At 47.2% G+C, this 15,353-nt stretch overlaps 2 protein-coding genes across 3 annotated transcripts in view; both read right to left on the reverse strand.

Moving 5' to 3' along the window:
- Positions 1-1,730, reverse strand: part of MCCC2 (methylcrotonyl-CoA carboxylase subunit 2) — a 53,102-nt gene extending 51,372 nt beyond the window's left edge. For both annotated transcript variants that reach the window (XM_040979053.1, XM_040979051.1), the window contains exon 1: positions 1,490-1,730. In XM_040979053.1, the coding sequence (XP_040834987.1) occupies positions 1,490-1,618 (129 nt within the window). In that variant the 5' untranslated portion in view covers positions 1,619-1,730. The remainder of the gene's footprint in view (positions 1-1,489) is intronic.
- A 3,876-nt stretch (positions 1,731-5,606) lies between these two features.
- Positions 5,607-15,353, reverse strand: part of BDP1 (B double prime 1, subunit of RNA polymerase III transcription initiation factor IIIB) — a 72,404-nt gene continuing 62,657 nt past the window's right edge. The window contains exons 35-39 of the mRNA XM_040979078.1: positions 15,054-15,258; positions 11,539-11,578; positions 10,027-10,282; positions 7,234-8,086; positions 5,607-6,053 (exon numbers count right to left, since the gene is read on the reverse strand). Coding sequence (XP_040835012.1) covers positions 5,922-6,053; positions 7,234-8,086; positions 10,027-10,282; positions 11,539-11,578; positions 15,054-15,258 — 1,486 coding nt within the window. The 3' untranslated portion in view covers positions 5,607-5,921. The remainder of the gene's footprint in view (positions 6,054-7,233; positions 8,087-10,026; positions 10,283-11,538; positions 11,579-15,053; positions 15,259-15,353) is intronic.

Here is a 15,353-nt window from a genome sequence, read left to right on the forward strand (position 1 = left end):
ACTAACGCCAGGGCTGAAAGAAACCCTCTAATGTGACGCCTGGTGTCTCCCATGAACACATGTAGTGAAATGTCCCTTGTGCCCCATAAGTGTGGGAAGTCTCTGCATCCATGAGAAACAAATGCAGAATGGCATGGGAAGGGCGGGCAGCCATCGTCAAGGCCCCATGCTTCGCACGCCATCCCGCCTCCCTCCCTAGGCTCCCTGACTAGGACTTTGGCTTCATTCTTCATGTGTTTTGTCTATTCTGGCTGGGCCGGCTGGAGTCAGAAGTCGGCAACTCAACCCAGGCCTCTCAAGTCATCATCAACCTGCTGCTTCCAGGGCCCACACTGGCAGGAAGCTGGAGTGGGAGGCAGAGCTGGGAATCAAGCCAGCCACTCACTCCAGTGCAGACTCGGAAATCCTAACCAGCATCCTTAAATGTTCCGGCTCGGTGTCTGCCCCTGGTTTTGTTTTGCTTTGACAAAAGACCTGACCATTTTGAATTGAGAAATTTTCCATAAAGAACCTCATCCAAATTGTCAAATACTGGGCCTGGCACCGTGGCCTAGCAGCTAAAGTCCTCGCCTTGCACATGCCGGGATCTCATATGGACAACAGTTCTAATCCCAGCAGCTCCACTTCCCATCCAGCTCCCTGCTTGTGGCCTGGGAAAGCAGTCGAGAACGGCCCAAAGCCTTGGGACCCTGCACCCGTGTGGGAGACCCGGAGGAAGTTCCTGGCTCCTGAATTCAGATTGACGCAGCACTGGCCGTTGCTGTCACTTGGGGGGTGAATCAACAGACGGAAGATCTTCCTCTCTATCTCTCCTCCTCTCTGTATATCTGACTTTGCAGTAAGAATAGGCAAATCTTTTTTTAAAAAAATTCTGGGAATCTGGGTGCCAGGTTGAGCTTCGGCTGCTCCACTTTCAATCCAGCTCCTTGCTAATAGCCTAGGAAAGCAATAGGGGATGTCCCAAGTGCTTGGGCCCCTGCACCCACGAAAACCCAAAAGCAGCTCCTGGCTCCTGGCTTCACACTGGCCCAGCCCTACCTGCTTCAACCAGTTAGGGGAGTGAACTAGTACATGGAAGGTTCCCTCCCTCTCTCCTTGTTTGCAACTCTGCCTTCCAAATAAATAAATCCTTCCCAAAGGAAAAAGAATGTACCAGCTTTGATCATTAAAAAGCTGTGACTTGATTCTTGGAGCTTGCAAGTATTGTTCTGTGAGTATAGTACACTTTTTAAAGACTGGGTATGCACAGTCCGGGAGTAAAGTGTTTTTGCCTGTTAGTTCCCAAAGCTGCCCCCACCAGGTCCCTACGGACTTCACCAAGGGGCTTGACAAAGTCCAGAAGGTCTCCGGGGGGGAGTGCAGGCACCTGCCCACGCGACCGGCTGGCCAGTTCTGGAGTGGACCGACACGGTTGACCCGGCTGCAGGGTCCGGACCGCCGCTTCCCTTAGCTGTGGTCCGCAGCCCGCAGGCGCGCCCTGCCAGCCTACCTGGTAGAGGGCAGAGCCCGAGTCCAGCTGCGTGCCCATCGGGGCCACCGCGTCCCCGTGGTAGGCGCGCGACCCGGGAACAGCGGCGCGCGCGCAGGGCCGCAGGGCGGCCCTCAGGAAGGCCCACATGGCGGCGGGCAGCACGACGGGGGTGCAGAACGAGAGCAGCTGCCCGCGCAGGACAAGCCGGAGACGAGGGGCCCTTCCCGGTCCTTCCCTGGCGGGCAGACACAGCCCGGTGCCCAGGCGCAGTGCGCATCCCGGAAGCGCCGCCTCAGCCCAGGCCTCGCCCAGGCCCGATTGGTCAGCGCCGCGTGCCGCGCCCCCTGCTGCAGCCAATAGGGAAGAGAGGCTCCTCCAGGCCCGTACTCTGGGCGGAAGTACTCTTCCGGGATGACCGGATGCCCCAGTTGGCGTTCGAGGGGTGGAAATGGGCAGGGAAAGGAGACAGGGGAAGAAGGGTGGGAGGACCACGGGATGCAGGAGTGCACGGTCCATGCAGGACACACGTTCAAGGAACCGGAGGCAGAGTGCCCGGGGGGGAAGCCTCGTGTAGGTCGAAGGGAGAGAGGCAGTGGCCCCCAGAATCACCAGGCGTGACTCCCCAGGTGGACGCACGGGCTGGCACGGCCGTGTGCTTGGATGATGTGAGAGCCTTAAAAATCACACCTGTAGAAGGGAAAGTCACAATGATTTGTATGTAGTGCTTGTTTTCATTAATATTCGCTGTGTTCTTAAAAAAAAAAAAAAGAAAAGAAACAAAAAACTCCCTGCTTGTGGCCTGGGGAAGCAGTCAAGGAAGGCCCAAAGCCTTGGGACGCTGCACCCACGTGGGGGACCTGGGGGAGGCTCCTGGCTCCTGGCTTTGGATCAGCACAGCTGCGACCCTTGCAGACACTTGAGGAGTGGACCATTAGATGGAAGACCTTCCTCTCTGTCTCGCTTCTCTGTATATCTGACTTTCCAGTAAAAATAATTTTTTTTTAACTAAGTTACAGAAAGACACACACACTCAGAAAGCGAACCATCCGCTGGTTTATTCCGCAAATGGCTGCAATGGGTAGCCCCGGGGTTGGACAGAAGCCCATGTGGGTAGCAGGGGTCCAGGAACTTGGGCCATCTTCTGCTTTTTCTCTGGCCATTAGCAGGAAGCTGGATAGAAAGCAGAGCAGCCAGGACTAGCTCCTCTCCTTGCCCACGTCCACACTCTCCCTCCCTCTGGTGCTCTTTCAAATAAATAAATTTCATTTAAAACAACAAAACCTTTCTCATCCTGAAGGGCAGAATGACTTAAGCCAGAAGGATAAGGGGTTAGTACCATGTCCAATCTAACGAAATAACAAGGAGTGAGACAGCCCAGGCCATATATTAACAAAACAAAATTGAATAGATACACACTTTTTCCCAGCAATGGAACCAAATATAAACAGGATACCAGTAAACAAAGTCTGCATGATTATAATAAAACCCAATTTTTAAGACTTCTATATGTCATAACGCCCCCTAAAAGGGGGCAGACAAAATGGGGACAATGCAGCCCATGTGAGTAGCTCTTTGATCGTCTGACAAAATCCAAGGCCAAGTTCTTGCGTGTCTCCCATCAGGACACTCATCACAGACATCTCTCTTGACTAAACTTTTTTTGCCAGCCGAGATCCTATCAATGTCCACTTTGCAGGACTAAGATTTCCCAATTGTCTTTTTCTATAGAGAAAATAAACTATGTGATGGGGCGGGGGGTGTGGGAATAAAACACAGGGCTCATGTGCCTAGGAGGACATTAAAAGCAGGCAGTTCTGTAGATGCCAATGCTGCAGCGAGAATGTTTGTTCTTCATTCTTTCCCTGGAGAAGAGCGAAGCTTCCATCACAGCAAACACACAAGAATAAAAATTAATTCCTGCAGGTGTATTTAAACAGAAGGAAGGAAGAGTACACCTGAAAACAGTAAGTGATCCTGCTTAACTGAGCACAAATAACCGTTCAAAACAGACACAACCAAAGTATTATAAAATAACTTTTATTTACATAATGTATACCTATGGAACATAACTTTTCTTTAGAACAAGAAAATTTACAAATGACAGATACTGCATCTATTTGTCAAAAACTTCTTCAGGCGAGACAGAATGCAAGGTCCTTTCTCTACCAAGCAAGGTGGTACACAGAGGACACGGAAGTTTATACCTGGGCCCCAGTCACTTACCAACCACTGGGCTCTAAAGCCACCATGCCCATCACTTGCTGAGACCTAAGTGTTCCGGAAGAACAAGCAAGATAAACAGCTGTAATTGTATCTCCTTTGAGATTTATAAAATAAATTCTTTGCAATATCTTTACATGAAATCAGACTTAGCATACATGTGTCCTTCCATCGTACAAGGCAAATACACTGATTCTGTTTCTTTTCTTCCAAGACTCATTTTAAGAATAACTAGGATAATTTAGCTGGCCAATTTGATTCTCTAATACAAGGAATGCCCTGTGTGTTCACTACCCAGTAAGAAAGTCTATCTTCCATAAAAATAGCGGACTCTGGATGAACAGGGACATGTGCACACAGTTTAAAAATAAACATTACACAGGGACGGTAATCATGGCAACCTAACATCCAACTCAGTACTAACAGACAGAAGGAAATCCTTTCAGAATGAGATTTTTTTTTTTTTTTTAGAACTTACAAAAGCAAGTTATAAAACAGGACTGTGGTTTACTCCATGATTTTTGTGACATATTAATCGCACAGAATAAATACATGTACATCCATGGAGAATGTCCATTCATACTAACACATCCTCCTTTGCGACAAAAGTTATTGTCAATTTCACTCTAAGGCTATGAGTAAAAACTCTGTTGACAGCGTTTCTGCAGATGAGCCATACTGTCATACTCGCTGAGCCCACGCACTGACCAAGCACCTCGAAAACCAGCTACTAGGTTTGTTTTTTTTTTTTAAAACACAGAAGATTTTAAAAACTCTTTCAATTAAAAAATCTAATCATTTCATAATGCAATGAGCAGATCTGACTTATTCAGGCACAAATCGTGACTTCAATGACAACCAGGACACAGTGAGGTCAATACCAGAGAGGTTAGATCAGACTCGGAGCCCACTCCGGCCACTGCCCTTCACCCACGCCCTGCCCCAGACAGCGAGCCCGCACACCCCGAACGAATCTGCAGGAAATGCTGCCAACTCCTAATGAATGCCTGACTGACTCCTGAACCAATGTTACCGACCCAAGACGTCTTTCAATGAAACCGCAACTGGTCTGCTCTTGGAATAGTTTTGACTTGAATCACTAAGATCCGTTTGGGCAGGTAACAGCCAAGGGTCTACTGTATTTGATAATCTGTAAATCATCAAATTTCAAAATTAAAAATCTTTAAATTCATATTGTGATAATCACTGATTTCCTACTGTGACATTAGTTTCTATTTTTAACATCAAAATTAAGTTGTGTACTCCTAAGTATTCCAGCAACAGAATTTTATGGGGAAAAAAAAAAAACTATCAAGAATTTTTTTTTTAAAAAAAAAAGGAGTGTGTGTGTATATATATGTGTAGGAAATTGCTCTGATAAATCAAGTTTTCCTCACCCATGAAAATCCTGAGATTACCCAAGAAATAAAAATAAACCAAAAAAAAAAAAAAAAATTCACAGTATAAAGTTAATATACTAAATAGAAAAAAAGTATCCATTCCAGTTGTTATCACTTTAAATATCTTTAAAATTAGAGAGGAAAAGACAACAGGCATAATTTGCTCATGTCTCCCTTACGCACAATCGGAGGGGTGGATATAATTAAGACTGACTAGCATCATAAATAAAAAATTTAAAAATAAATAAGCTCTCTGATGTGTCATTTTTATAAATAATAACTTTAAATATTAGTTCTCCAATTAGGACTAATGTTATATCACCACGAATTAGAAAAATACATATTTTTCAGTCAGCCAAACAGCTGACAACAGCACAGTTTTCATCTTACCACACTAGAGTGGAGCTACGCAATCTGCTTGCGGATAGTCCGAGGCAAACGCAAAGACCTCATCACGCTCTCAAAAAACAGACACAGGAAATTAAAAAAAAAAAAAATCAAAAACCCCAAACTTCAGAAAAGAAGTTCACTAAGCTAAACAGGACCACCCCACAGCCAGGGGCTCTGAGATCTCCACGTGACGCTCCGGAACCGGGGGGCTCGGCATGTGAACACGAGGGGCGCGTCTGTCGGAGAAAGCTCAGTCGGAAGGAAGGGGCCTCAAGCGATCCTTTCCAGCGATTACAAAAGCTTCCAGCCAAGCTCAGCAAACAGGCAAAAGCAATCTAAACCAAAAACAGTGATTTTTCTCTCTCTGGAAACTGCTCTGTGGATGTAATTCAGTCCGTAAATATCAGCCTTTTTCAAAAGAAACAAGGCCCAAGGCTGTCTCATTCTGCTTCATCCACCTCAATGAAGATATCATTGAAGAAATACTCGGAGACGGTGGTCGGCTCCTCAGCAGGCGCCGCGTGCTGCCCGCTCTGACATTCCCCTCTCCGGGGGGCTTCATCACAAGACACCTAAGGAGACAGTGAAAATTAGAATACAATGCAACATTCACGCACTGCCAACGATGAGCCACCTGCACCTCAACTGCTTCCAAAGCAATACGGCAATTCTGACTTCTGAACAAATTCATCCAGTTTATTTCCATACTGTTAAAATCAAGAAAAGAATCCTAAACATAGTGAGAGTGCTACTAACACGACCTTTGTAGCATTCCTTACAGTAACAGATCATCACTCAACCGAAACAACGCAAGAGACCTTACCAAAAAGGAACACGCCAATAAAAAATTAAGACAGCATGGTACTGGCACAGAAATGCACACCTTATGGGCAAAAAGCAAGAGGTGCAATCGTCCCAAAATATGTGGAATTTTAGCATCAAACAAAAGAAGCGAAAGAAAAACTGGATTATTCAATGAATAACGAGGCATGCCTTCTGATGCCGCTTCCCTCCAGGAGGGCAGCAGCCATGGCGCAAGCCCGCAGGCCCTGCCAGTCACACCGAGCCCTGCAGCTCTGGGCTCCTGGCTTCCAGCTGCCGCACTCACTCAGAGTGAAGCCGCAGATGGAAGATTTCTCTCACACATACACACATACTGCCTTTCCAAAAAAAGAGAAATCTTTAAAAAAATAATAATAATGATGAAAATGAAAACTCATAAAATCTTGGTCTCACAGACTAATTCTAGGGACTATTTTTGAGAAACTCTGAGGTGACTTGCAAGGCCTGCTCCTCGCCGAGGTCACGGATCACACCAGGATCTTTCCGGTCTCTGACACAGGTGGGCACTTCTCCATCACAATACTTGACTGTGGACAGCTTCAAAAATGCACAAAAATGATACATACAAACAACCCAGCTTTCACAGTTCCTGAAACCCTTGCAGGTGTCAGGGTAGGTCTAAGGTAAATAAAACACAGCACTGCTTCATTCTGTCTCCACAAGGCAGAAATGCCTCGAGCTGAAAGGAATGAATGAATTCTGTGTCGTGTATAGGGCTAGTTCAGTCCGACAGCATCCTTCACTTCCTAATCCAGTACCTTACCCTCCCAGCTGGGGGATTATGGGGAAGAGACAGACCCAGTTGCTCTGGAATCATTTCAGATACCTAAGCCACCATTACAGTGCTCCCTCCAGTTAGGCGGGAAGTGCGGTCCATCTGACGCACACCCTGGGGAAGGGATCACGCACCTGCACCTGGGCCGCTGACTCGCCAGGATTCTCAGGCTGGGACCCAGCGTCGGCGTTCGGGGCTGGAAGTGTGTCACGGGACTCCCACCTGGTCTCCTGAGGCTGGGACTCAGCATCCACGCTTGGAGCTGGAAGCGCATCCCAGGACTCCTGCCTGGTCTCCTGAGGCTGACCTCTGGCATCCACGCTTGGAGATGGAAGCGCATCACGCAATTCCTGCCTGGTCTCCTGAGGCTGGGACCCAACATTGGCGTTCGGAGCTAGCAGCGTGTCACAGGACTCCTGCCTGGTCTCTTGATGCTGGGCCCCGGTGTAGACGCTCAGAGCTGGAAGCGCGTCATGGGGTTCCTGCCTGGTCTCTTGATGCTGGGCCCCGGTGTAGACGCTCGGAGCTGGAAATGTGTCACAGAGTTCCCGCCTGGTCTCTTGATGCTGGGCCCCGGTGTAGATGCTCGGAGCTGGCAGTGCGTCACAGGGTTCCTGCCTGGTCTCTCGATGCTGGGCCCTGGCGTTGAGGCTCGGAGCTGGCAGCGCGTCACAGGGTTCCTGCCTGGTCTCTTGATGCTGGGCCCCGGCACTGACGCTCGGAGCTGGCAGCGCGTCACAGGGTTCCTGCCTGGTCTCTCGATGCTGGGCCCCAGCACTGATGCTCAGAGCTGGCAGAGCGTCACAGGACTCCTGACTGGTCTCCTGGATCTCACTTGGTGGGTCAGACCTCTTTACACTCTGTCTTGCTGCAGGGATCAGAGGTTTCAGGCGCTTCTTTCTGTGGACTTGAGCGGGCTCATCAGACCCCAGACTGGTTTTTTTTGAACATATTAAAGATAAAAATCCCAGGGGTTTTCTGTGAGGTCTGAAAATGGAAAATAGAAAACATTAGTCAAACATAACCTAAGGAGATATGTTTTTTTTCCTCTGAATGCCAAGTAGCTTCTGTATTCTCTGTTTAAAAATTATCATACTCTGTATCAAGACACAAAGAGATGATAGATTTCACTTCTAAAGCTCAATATTAAATATTTGTATCTTTTTCCATTCTAATCCTACATAACCGAAAAGCAAAAACTAAAACTCAAGTTATTTGAAGCGCGTCACACTTCTATGATTAGCCAGGCTATGTGATTTTATTCTTGTGCTGTGTGAGCAGATCTGGAGCCTAGAAAGATGGGACCAGGGTGTATCTGTTTTTGAAAAGGTGTGCTAGAGGGCCCGGCGCGGTGGCGCAAGTGGTTAAAGGTCCTCTCCTTGCACGCCCGGGATCCCATATGGGCGCCGGTTCTAATCCCGGCAGCCCCACTTCCCTTCCAGCTCCCTGCCTGTGGCCTGGGAAAGCAGTCGAGGATGGCCCAAAGCTTTGGGACCCTGCACCCGCGTGGGAGACCCGGAAGAGGCTCCTGGCTTCGGATCGGCATAGTATCGGCCCGTTGCGCTCACTTGGGGAGTGAATCATCGGACGGAAGATCTTCCTCTCTGTCTCTCCTCTCTGTATATCCGCCTTTCCAATGAAAAAATAATAAAAATAAAATCTTTAAAAAAAAAAAAAAAAAGAAAAAGAAAAGGTGTGCTAGAAAAACAGACAGCCTGTTACAAGCCAGAACCCAAGGGAAGGACAGGGGCAAGGAGACTCTCATCCAGAAAAAATGCGACTTTCAAAGAGTCCCAGTTTGTACTTTTTTTTTTTTCTTTCTCTCAAAATGGTTAAGAGGAGGTTAAACCCTTTATGAGGAGCCGCAAAGTACTGCTTAGGGTCAGCGCTGCAACAGAGCAGCTGAAGCTGCCCTCTGCAGTGCCAGAACCTTATAAGCACCATTTCACAGCCTCGCTGGTCCACCTCCAATCCAGCTCCTGGTGAGCAGCTCAGGAAGGAAGCAGAAAACAGCCCAAAGGCTGAGTGAGGCCCTAGCAGCTCCGTGGGAGAGGTGGAGAAAGCTCCTGCCTTCAGCCTAAACCAACCCATCAGGATGCTTCCTGCCCCTTGCCTTCAGCATACTGCCCAAGACGCACAATACTGCTATGCTTCACTATCTGGAATTTTAATAACCAAGTAATTTATTAAATACACCTGCCTGCATTACAGTCCTTTCTCATCACTTTCCTTGCGGGAGGTTATTATACGTCCTCCTCTACTTCAACTCCCATATCCCCCTTCGATGCTGCTGCTAAGCTGGAAGTTATCAACAGTCCAAAAACTCACTTGGTGACAATGAGGAAAACAAAGTGGGAGGAACTCGTTTTAGACTTAAATTCCAGTTATTCTTGCAAGGGGAAAACCATGGTTTATTTCATTGCTATGCCAAGTCATCTTTTTTTTTTTTTAAATGGCCTGGCGCGATGTCCTAGTGGCTAAAGTCCTCGCCTTGCATGCCCGGGATTCCATATGGGCAACAGTTCTAATCCCAGCAACTCCACTTGCCATCCAACTCCATGCCTGTGGCCTGGGAAAGCAGTCGAGGACGGCCCAAAGCCTTGGGACCCTGCACCCACGTGGGAAGACCTGCAGGAAGAGGTTCCTGGCTCCGGATCGGCACAGCAATGGCCGTTGTAGTCACTTGGGGAGTGAATCATGGAACAGTCTGGTTTCTGGAATGAACATTCAGCCAAAGCATTTCGACCCCCCCGTAGAAGCTTCCTCCCTTTCCATTGCCAATGGAGGACTATGTTTCTAGAAAAGGACCCTTGGGGCTTGACTTCACCTTCACAGATACACCTATGTTGTAGTCGCTGCCTACAGTGCATGTTCGTAACTGAGAAGGGGGGAGGAAGCTGCTTCTACTGAAGGTTTTCTCCTGGTACCTGGACAGGGGCGGTTTCGTGGCGGGCATCTTGTCCTCCATCCACGGGGACGCACAGGCAGCATCTGTTCTTTCTTCCTGGGTCACCTCAACCCGAGCACACTGAGGCACACTTTTCTCGCCATGTGGGCTGGTGATTTCATTGACAGTTCCAGGCGCCAGACTTTGGCAAGCTGACTCCAGGTGTTCCTTTGCAGGGTCTGGATGCACTGAGCTTCCCAGGGAGGGGGAACCAGCTCGACCCTTACAGGACTCCCCTTAAAAAAACAAAGGCAAACAGCACACACAGGGAAATACCATATTCAGTTTAATTGCAGTATTTGAAGGAAAAAAGCAAGCCATTCTATAACAAACCTACCGTAAAAAGCTAAAGCTGAATGATAATTGAGTTACTGGAACTATTTAAAATAGCACAACTTGCTAGATTTGGCAACAGCTCTGCATTCAGATACAAAGCTCAAACCACAACTTGCCTAGAAAACTTTTGTTTACAAATATTCCTTGAAAAACAATAACAACCAAAAGCAAAAAACAAATATTCCTTGAACTTGATGATATTCTAAAAATCTAGGACTGAGAAGACAGTAACCACCAATCCAAAGCAGAGGGGCAAGGCCACGGGCACAGAAGGCATATGAACCACAGAGGCCCAAACAGTTAAACACGTCTTCCACAGCAAGGAGTGGGAACCAGAACAGTATTTAATTAGCACAAGACAGAGAAATTTCTTGTTAAATAAAAAACTTCATTTTCCCTTAAAATAGTTGCTTTTTTTAAGGTCTATTGCCAAAGAGTTCCAGCACCCACTAAAACAACCCAATTCCAGACAGCATGGAACAGACTCGTTGACAATGCTGGGCACTGTGACCCGCTAATGCCTCTACAGGACAGGAAGAGAACAGAAAGGGCAGCCACACACGAGCCTCCTGGGCCAAGCTGGGAGAGCCAAGGTGGGCCCGTGAGGACCACCGAGGTTACGGAACCTTCCCACTGCCAACACTCTTGGATGCCAAGAGCAGCAGCGTGGCTGCACGGGTCAGCAATGGCTATAGACACGAACGATGAGATTAACAGAGACTGCCGTAAAAGCACAAATGAAGACAAATGCATACAGTACAGGATACACATGTCTAGCTGTTTTACTTCTAAGAGAAATGGCCCCTAGAAGGTTTAATATCCCGGAGAGATTTTTCAATTCCTATAAAAAAGAAAAACTCAAACTGTCTTTTGAGCCTCTGTAGGTAACTTAAGCCTGAAAAGATCCCTGGTTTTAAATGAACTCTCAGGTATAGCTAAGCACTGATTTAAACAATTTTATTCACAAGTTTCTAAGTCCTAAAAGGCAGTCAATGAACTTTTAAAAGAACATCTCTGTAGCCCCTATGGTTCCCTAATAATTACAGTGTGAAAGCAAGACGGACTTCCAAGAATAAAGGAATCACCCAGGGGAAAATGCATCAGATATATCCAGAAACACTCGGCAAAATGCAATGTTAAAATTTACTTCACTTACCTGTTTCATCCAAAACATTTATTAATTCCGTTGAGCATACCTGTTTTGAGAAAATTTATAAGTCATTAGAAATCCACTTACAAAGTAAAATTACAGTTCCTTCCTTCTTTAAGTAAATAAAGCATATCAGGGGCCTGGCACCATAACCTAATGGCTAAAGCCCTTACCTTGCATGCGCCGGCATCCTTTATGTGCACCGGTTCAGGCTGTGGCGCACCACTTCCCATCCAGCTCCCTGCATATGGCATGGAAAAGCAGGCGAGGATGGCCCAAAGCCTTGGCACCCTGCACCCATGTGGGAGAGATCTAGAAGACGTTCCTGGCTCCTGGCCTAGAATCGGCTCAACTTTGGCCATTGTAGCCATTTGGAGAGTGAATCGGTGCATGCAAACAGAGGACTTTAGCCACTAGGCTGCCGTGCCAGGCCCTCGCAGCTGCTTTTGATGCCTGTACCGCATAGAAGAGTGTCAGTTAGCTGTAGGCATCTCCCATTCAGCTGCCCGCTGCCACATCCTAGGAGGCGGGTGACGGCGTCCTAGGTGTGCAGACACTGCCAGCCATGTGGGAGGCTCCTGGCTTCAGCCTGGCCGAGCCCTGGCTGTTGTCGGCATTTGTGGAGTGAACCAGCAGACGGAAGGTGTCTTTGCCTCTGTCTCTTCCTGCTTCTATGCCTTACAAGTAGCTGAAAATAAATATTTTCTTAAAATATGGTCTTACTCCCTACCAAAATATTCTAATCAAGTCAACAGTATTAACTAGAAATTTTACCTTAAATCTCAAAGATGTATAATCCCCAGAAGACACACATGAAAGGACTGATATTCGATTACGGAAAACAAAAACATTTTGTGTGCCTTTCTAAATAAACTGTGTATGCAATCTTTCTCTTTTTTTCTTCTTCTTCTTCAAGACTTTCTTATTTTTATTTGAAACGCAGGTTTACAGACAGACAAGAGAGAGGTATTTTCCATCCCTGCTTCTCTCCCACAATGGTTAAGGCTGTGCTGGTCCAGAGCCAGGCGCTTCTTCTGGGTCTCCCACGTGGGTACAAGCGCCCAAGTGCTTGGGCCATCTTCCACTGCTTGCCCAGGCACATTAGCAGGGAGCCTGGATTGTGAGTAGAGCAGCCAGGACTAGAGTCAGTGCCCATGTTGGCTGCCCGCATTACAGCTAAAGGCTTAACCTGCCATGCCATGGCGCTGGTTCCAAGCATTCTAAATTACATTCAGCAGAAGTGTTTACTGTTAAGGAAGATGAGGGAGTGGTTTTGAGCCAAGTGGCCAGGATGCCCATGGCTGGCATCAGAGCAACTGGCTTCATTTCCCAGCTTCAGTTTCCAACCAGCACACAGCCTGGCACGCAGGGGTGATGGCTCAAACACGCGGGTCCCTGTCAGCCACGTGGGAGATCAGGACTGAATCTCCAGTTCCCATTCACGGCTCCCGGCGTCCACCTGGCCCCAGCAGCAGAGGGTCCCTCGGGGAGGAAGCAGCAGATGGACAATCCATCCGCGATGCATTGGTCTGCCTTTCTCACTCTAAGCCTTTCAAATAAATAAATAACTAAACACAAAAACTAAAGCACAATATGCTTAAGAGAAAAGAAGTGTAGCCAAAAGGTAAATGACACAAGAGGGACAAAACATGTAGGTAATCACAGACACCCCCAAGAATACAAACACTTGGAAATGCATAAAAACAAAAAACTAACCCAGCTGAAACTGGGTAAAGAACACCAAAACTCATTTCACAGAGAAGAAAATGTAAAAGGCTTTTTTTTGGATGATCTTTACATAGTTGCTTAGGGCTCAAAGGGTCAAGACTTACAGGAAAGAGGGTAAGACCATTGTTTCCACATTGTCTTTCCCTCCTGTATCTGGGGGAAGGTGAGAGACAAAGGGAGAAGCCACTCCCAGCCCTGGGAACCATCCCAGGGTCCCCAGTGGCTCTTAAGTATATGAAAAGATGTTTAATCTCAGCCACAACAGAAATCACAATTAGCTGGGATGACATTTCATTATTATTATCCCTTAAGATCCATAATTACTTGGTTTTTTGGTTTGTTTATTTGAAAACCAGATCCCCCATGTGCTAGCATACTCCAATGGCTGCCAAGCTTGGGGACGGGCCAGGCCACATCAGGATCCTGGGGGCTGTTGGGGTCCCTCCCACATGCTTCTGCTATCACCCACTACATTCCCATCCACACAGCAGGGGGCTGGACACAAAGTAGGGCAGCTCTGATAAACTCAGCACCCCGAACAGATAAGCAAAGACCACTGCTCTGCATCCACTATCATCCTAGGACCAATGGTCTCCAATTCTCCCTTTGAGAATGGAGATTCCAAATCGACTGTTGCAAGAACTTTAGACACATGGTCTCATATTTCCCTCAGGCAGTGAGAAATCCTTTTGAAAAGATTTATTTATTTGGGAAAAAAAAAAAATACATAAAGAGGGAGAAATATATATGTATGGGAGTGCCTAGGCTCAATTCTCTTCATGTGCTGGTTCACTCCCCAGATGGCCACAACAGCCAAAGCTGGAAGCCAGGAGTTTCTTCCAGGTCTCCCAGGTGGGTGGCAGGTGCCCAAGGACTTGGGCAATTTTCTGCTGCTTTCCCAGGCACAACAGCATTGAATTGGAAGTGAAGCAGCAGTGGCTGAAATCAGGGCCTAGGGCGATGGCTCAGTTGCCTAACCCTCCCCTTTTCAAGCACTAGGATCATGCAGGTGCCAGATCATGTCCCAGCTGCTCCAATTCACATCCACTTTCCTATTATGACTTGGGAAAGCAGTCGAGGACGGCCCAAAAGCCTTGAGACACTGCACCCATGTAGGAGACCCAGAAGCAGCGCTTGGCGCTTGGCTCTTGGCTTTGGATCAGGTCAGCTCCAGCTGTTGCAGCCACTTGGGGAGTGAACCAGCAGCTGAAAATCACTCCCTCTGTCTCCCTTCTGTGCAATTCTGCCTTCCATATAAATAAATAAGGCAATCTAAAGCCAGTTTTGCCTGGATTATTTTTTAATTTAAAGCAATTATGCTCATTCCATTTAGGTTTCATAGGTTTGTTATGGGTTTCATTGGTTTTAAATAATTTTATTTTATTTGAAAAGCATAAAGAGAAAGAAAGATCTTCCATCTGCTGGTTCACCCCTTAAATTCCCTCAACAGCTGGAGTTGGGCCAGGCTGACGTCAGGAGCCTGGAAGTTCAGGTAGCTCTCCCGAGTGAACGCCGGAGACCCAGACAATTCAGCCAGCACTGCTGTCCGGGCATGCGCATCAGCAGGACATGACCATGAGGAGAGGAGCTGGACTTTATCCCAGGATTCTGTTTCTGATGCAGTTACACCAAGCAGTGATGTAGCCGCTGAACCAAAGGCTTATGGCTGGATAAGCTATGGAGCAAAATGTCAGAACTACGTATCTATCTCAAAGTTCAAAGAGAATGAAGGAAAACAGAACCAGGATCTGCTGCAGTACGGCGATGCTAATTCGGCAGTGATTCGATCTTACCCCAGAGGCGTATTCTTGATGAAGAATTCTTGAAGTGAGTGAACTCTTTTTGGCAGGGGGAGCCTGATCGCTCTCCTCAAGGCTGCAATGAAACCTCTTTCTAGTGGTGAGATCCAAATTAGCAGGAGACTTCTCAGAACCATCTCTCCCAGAAACTGGTAAACACATGGCACCTTGATGAAGTGACGCTACCGGTAAATTCACACTGCACAGAAAATAAAAAATACTAAATCAATAAATTAGAAGTTAACTTACTAAGAATAAGACATAAATCATTACAACGAAAATTCAAAAGAAATT

The sequence above is a fragment of the Ochotona curzoniae genome, unplaced genomic scaffold, assembly GCF_017591425.1.
Source record: "Ochotona curzoniae isolate NIBS_2020 unplaced genomic scaffold, NIBS_Ocur_1.0 contig_293, whole genome shotgun sequence".
Lineage (NCBI taxonomy): Eukaryota > Metazoa > Chordata > Mammalia > Lagomorpha > Ochotonidae > Ochotona > Ochotona curzoniae.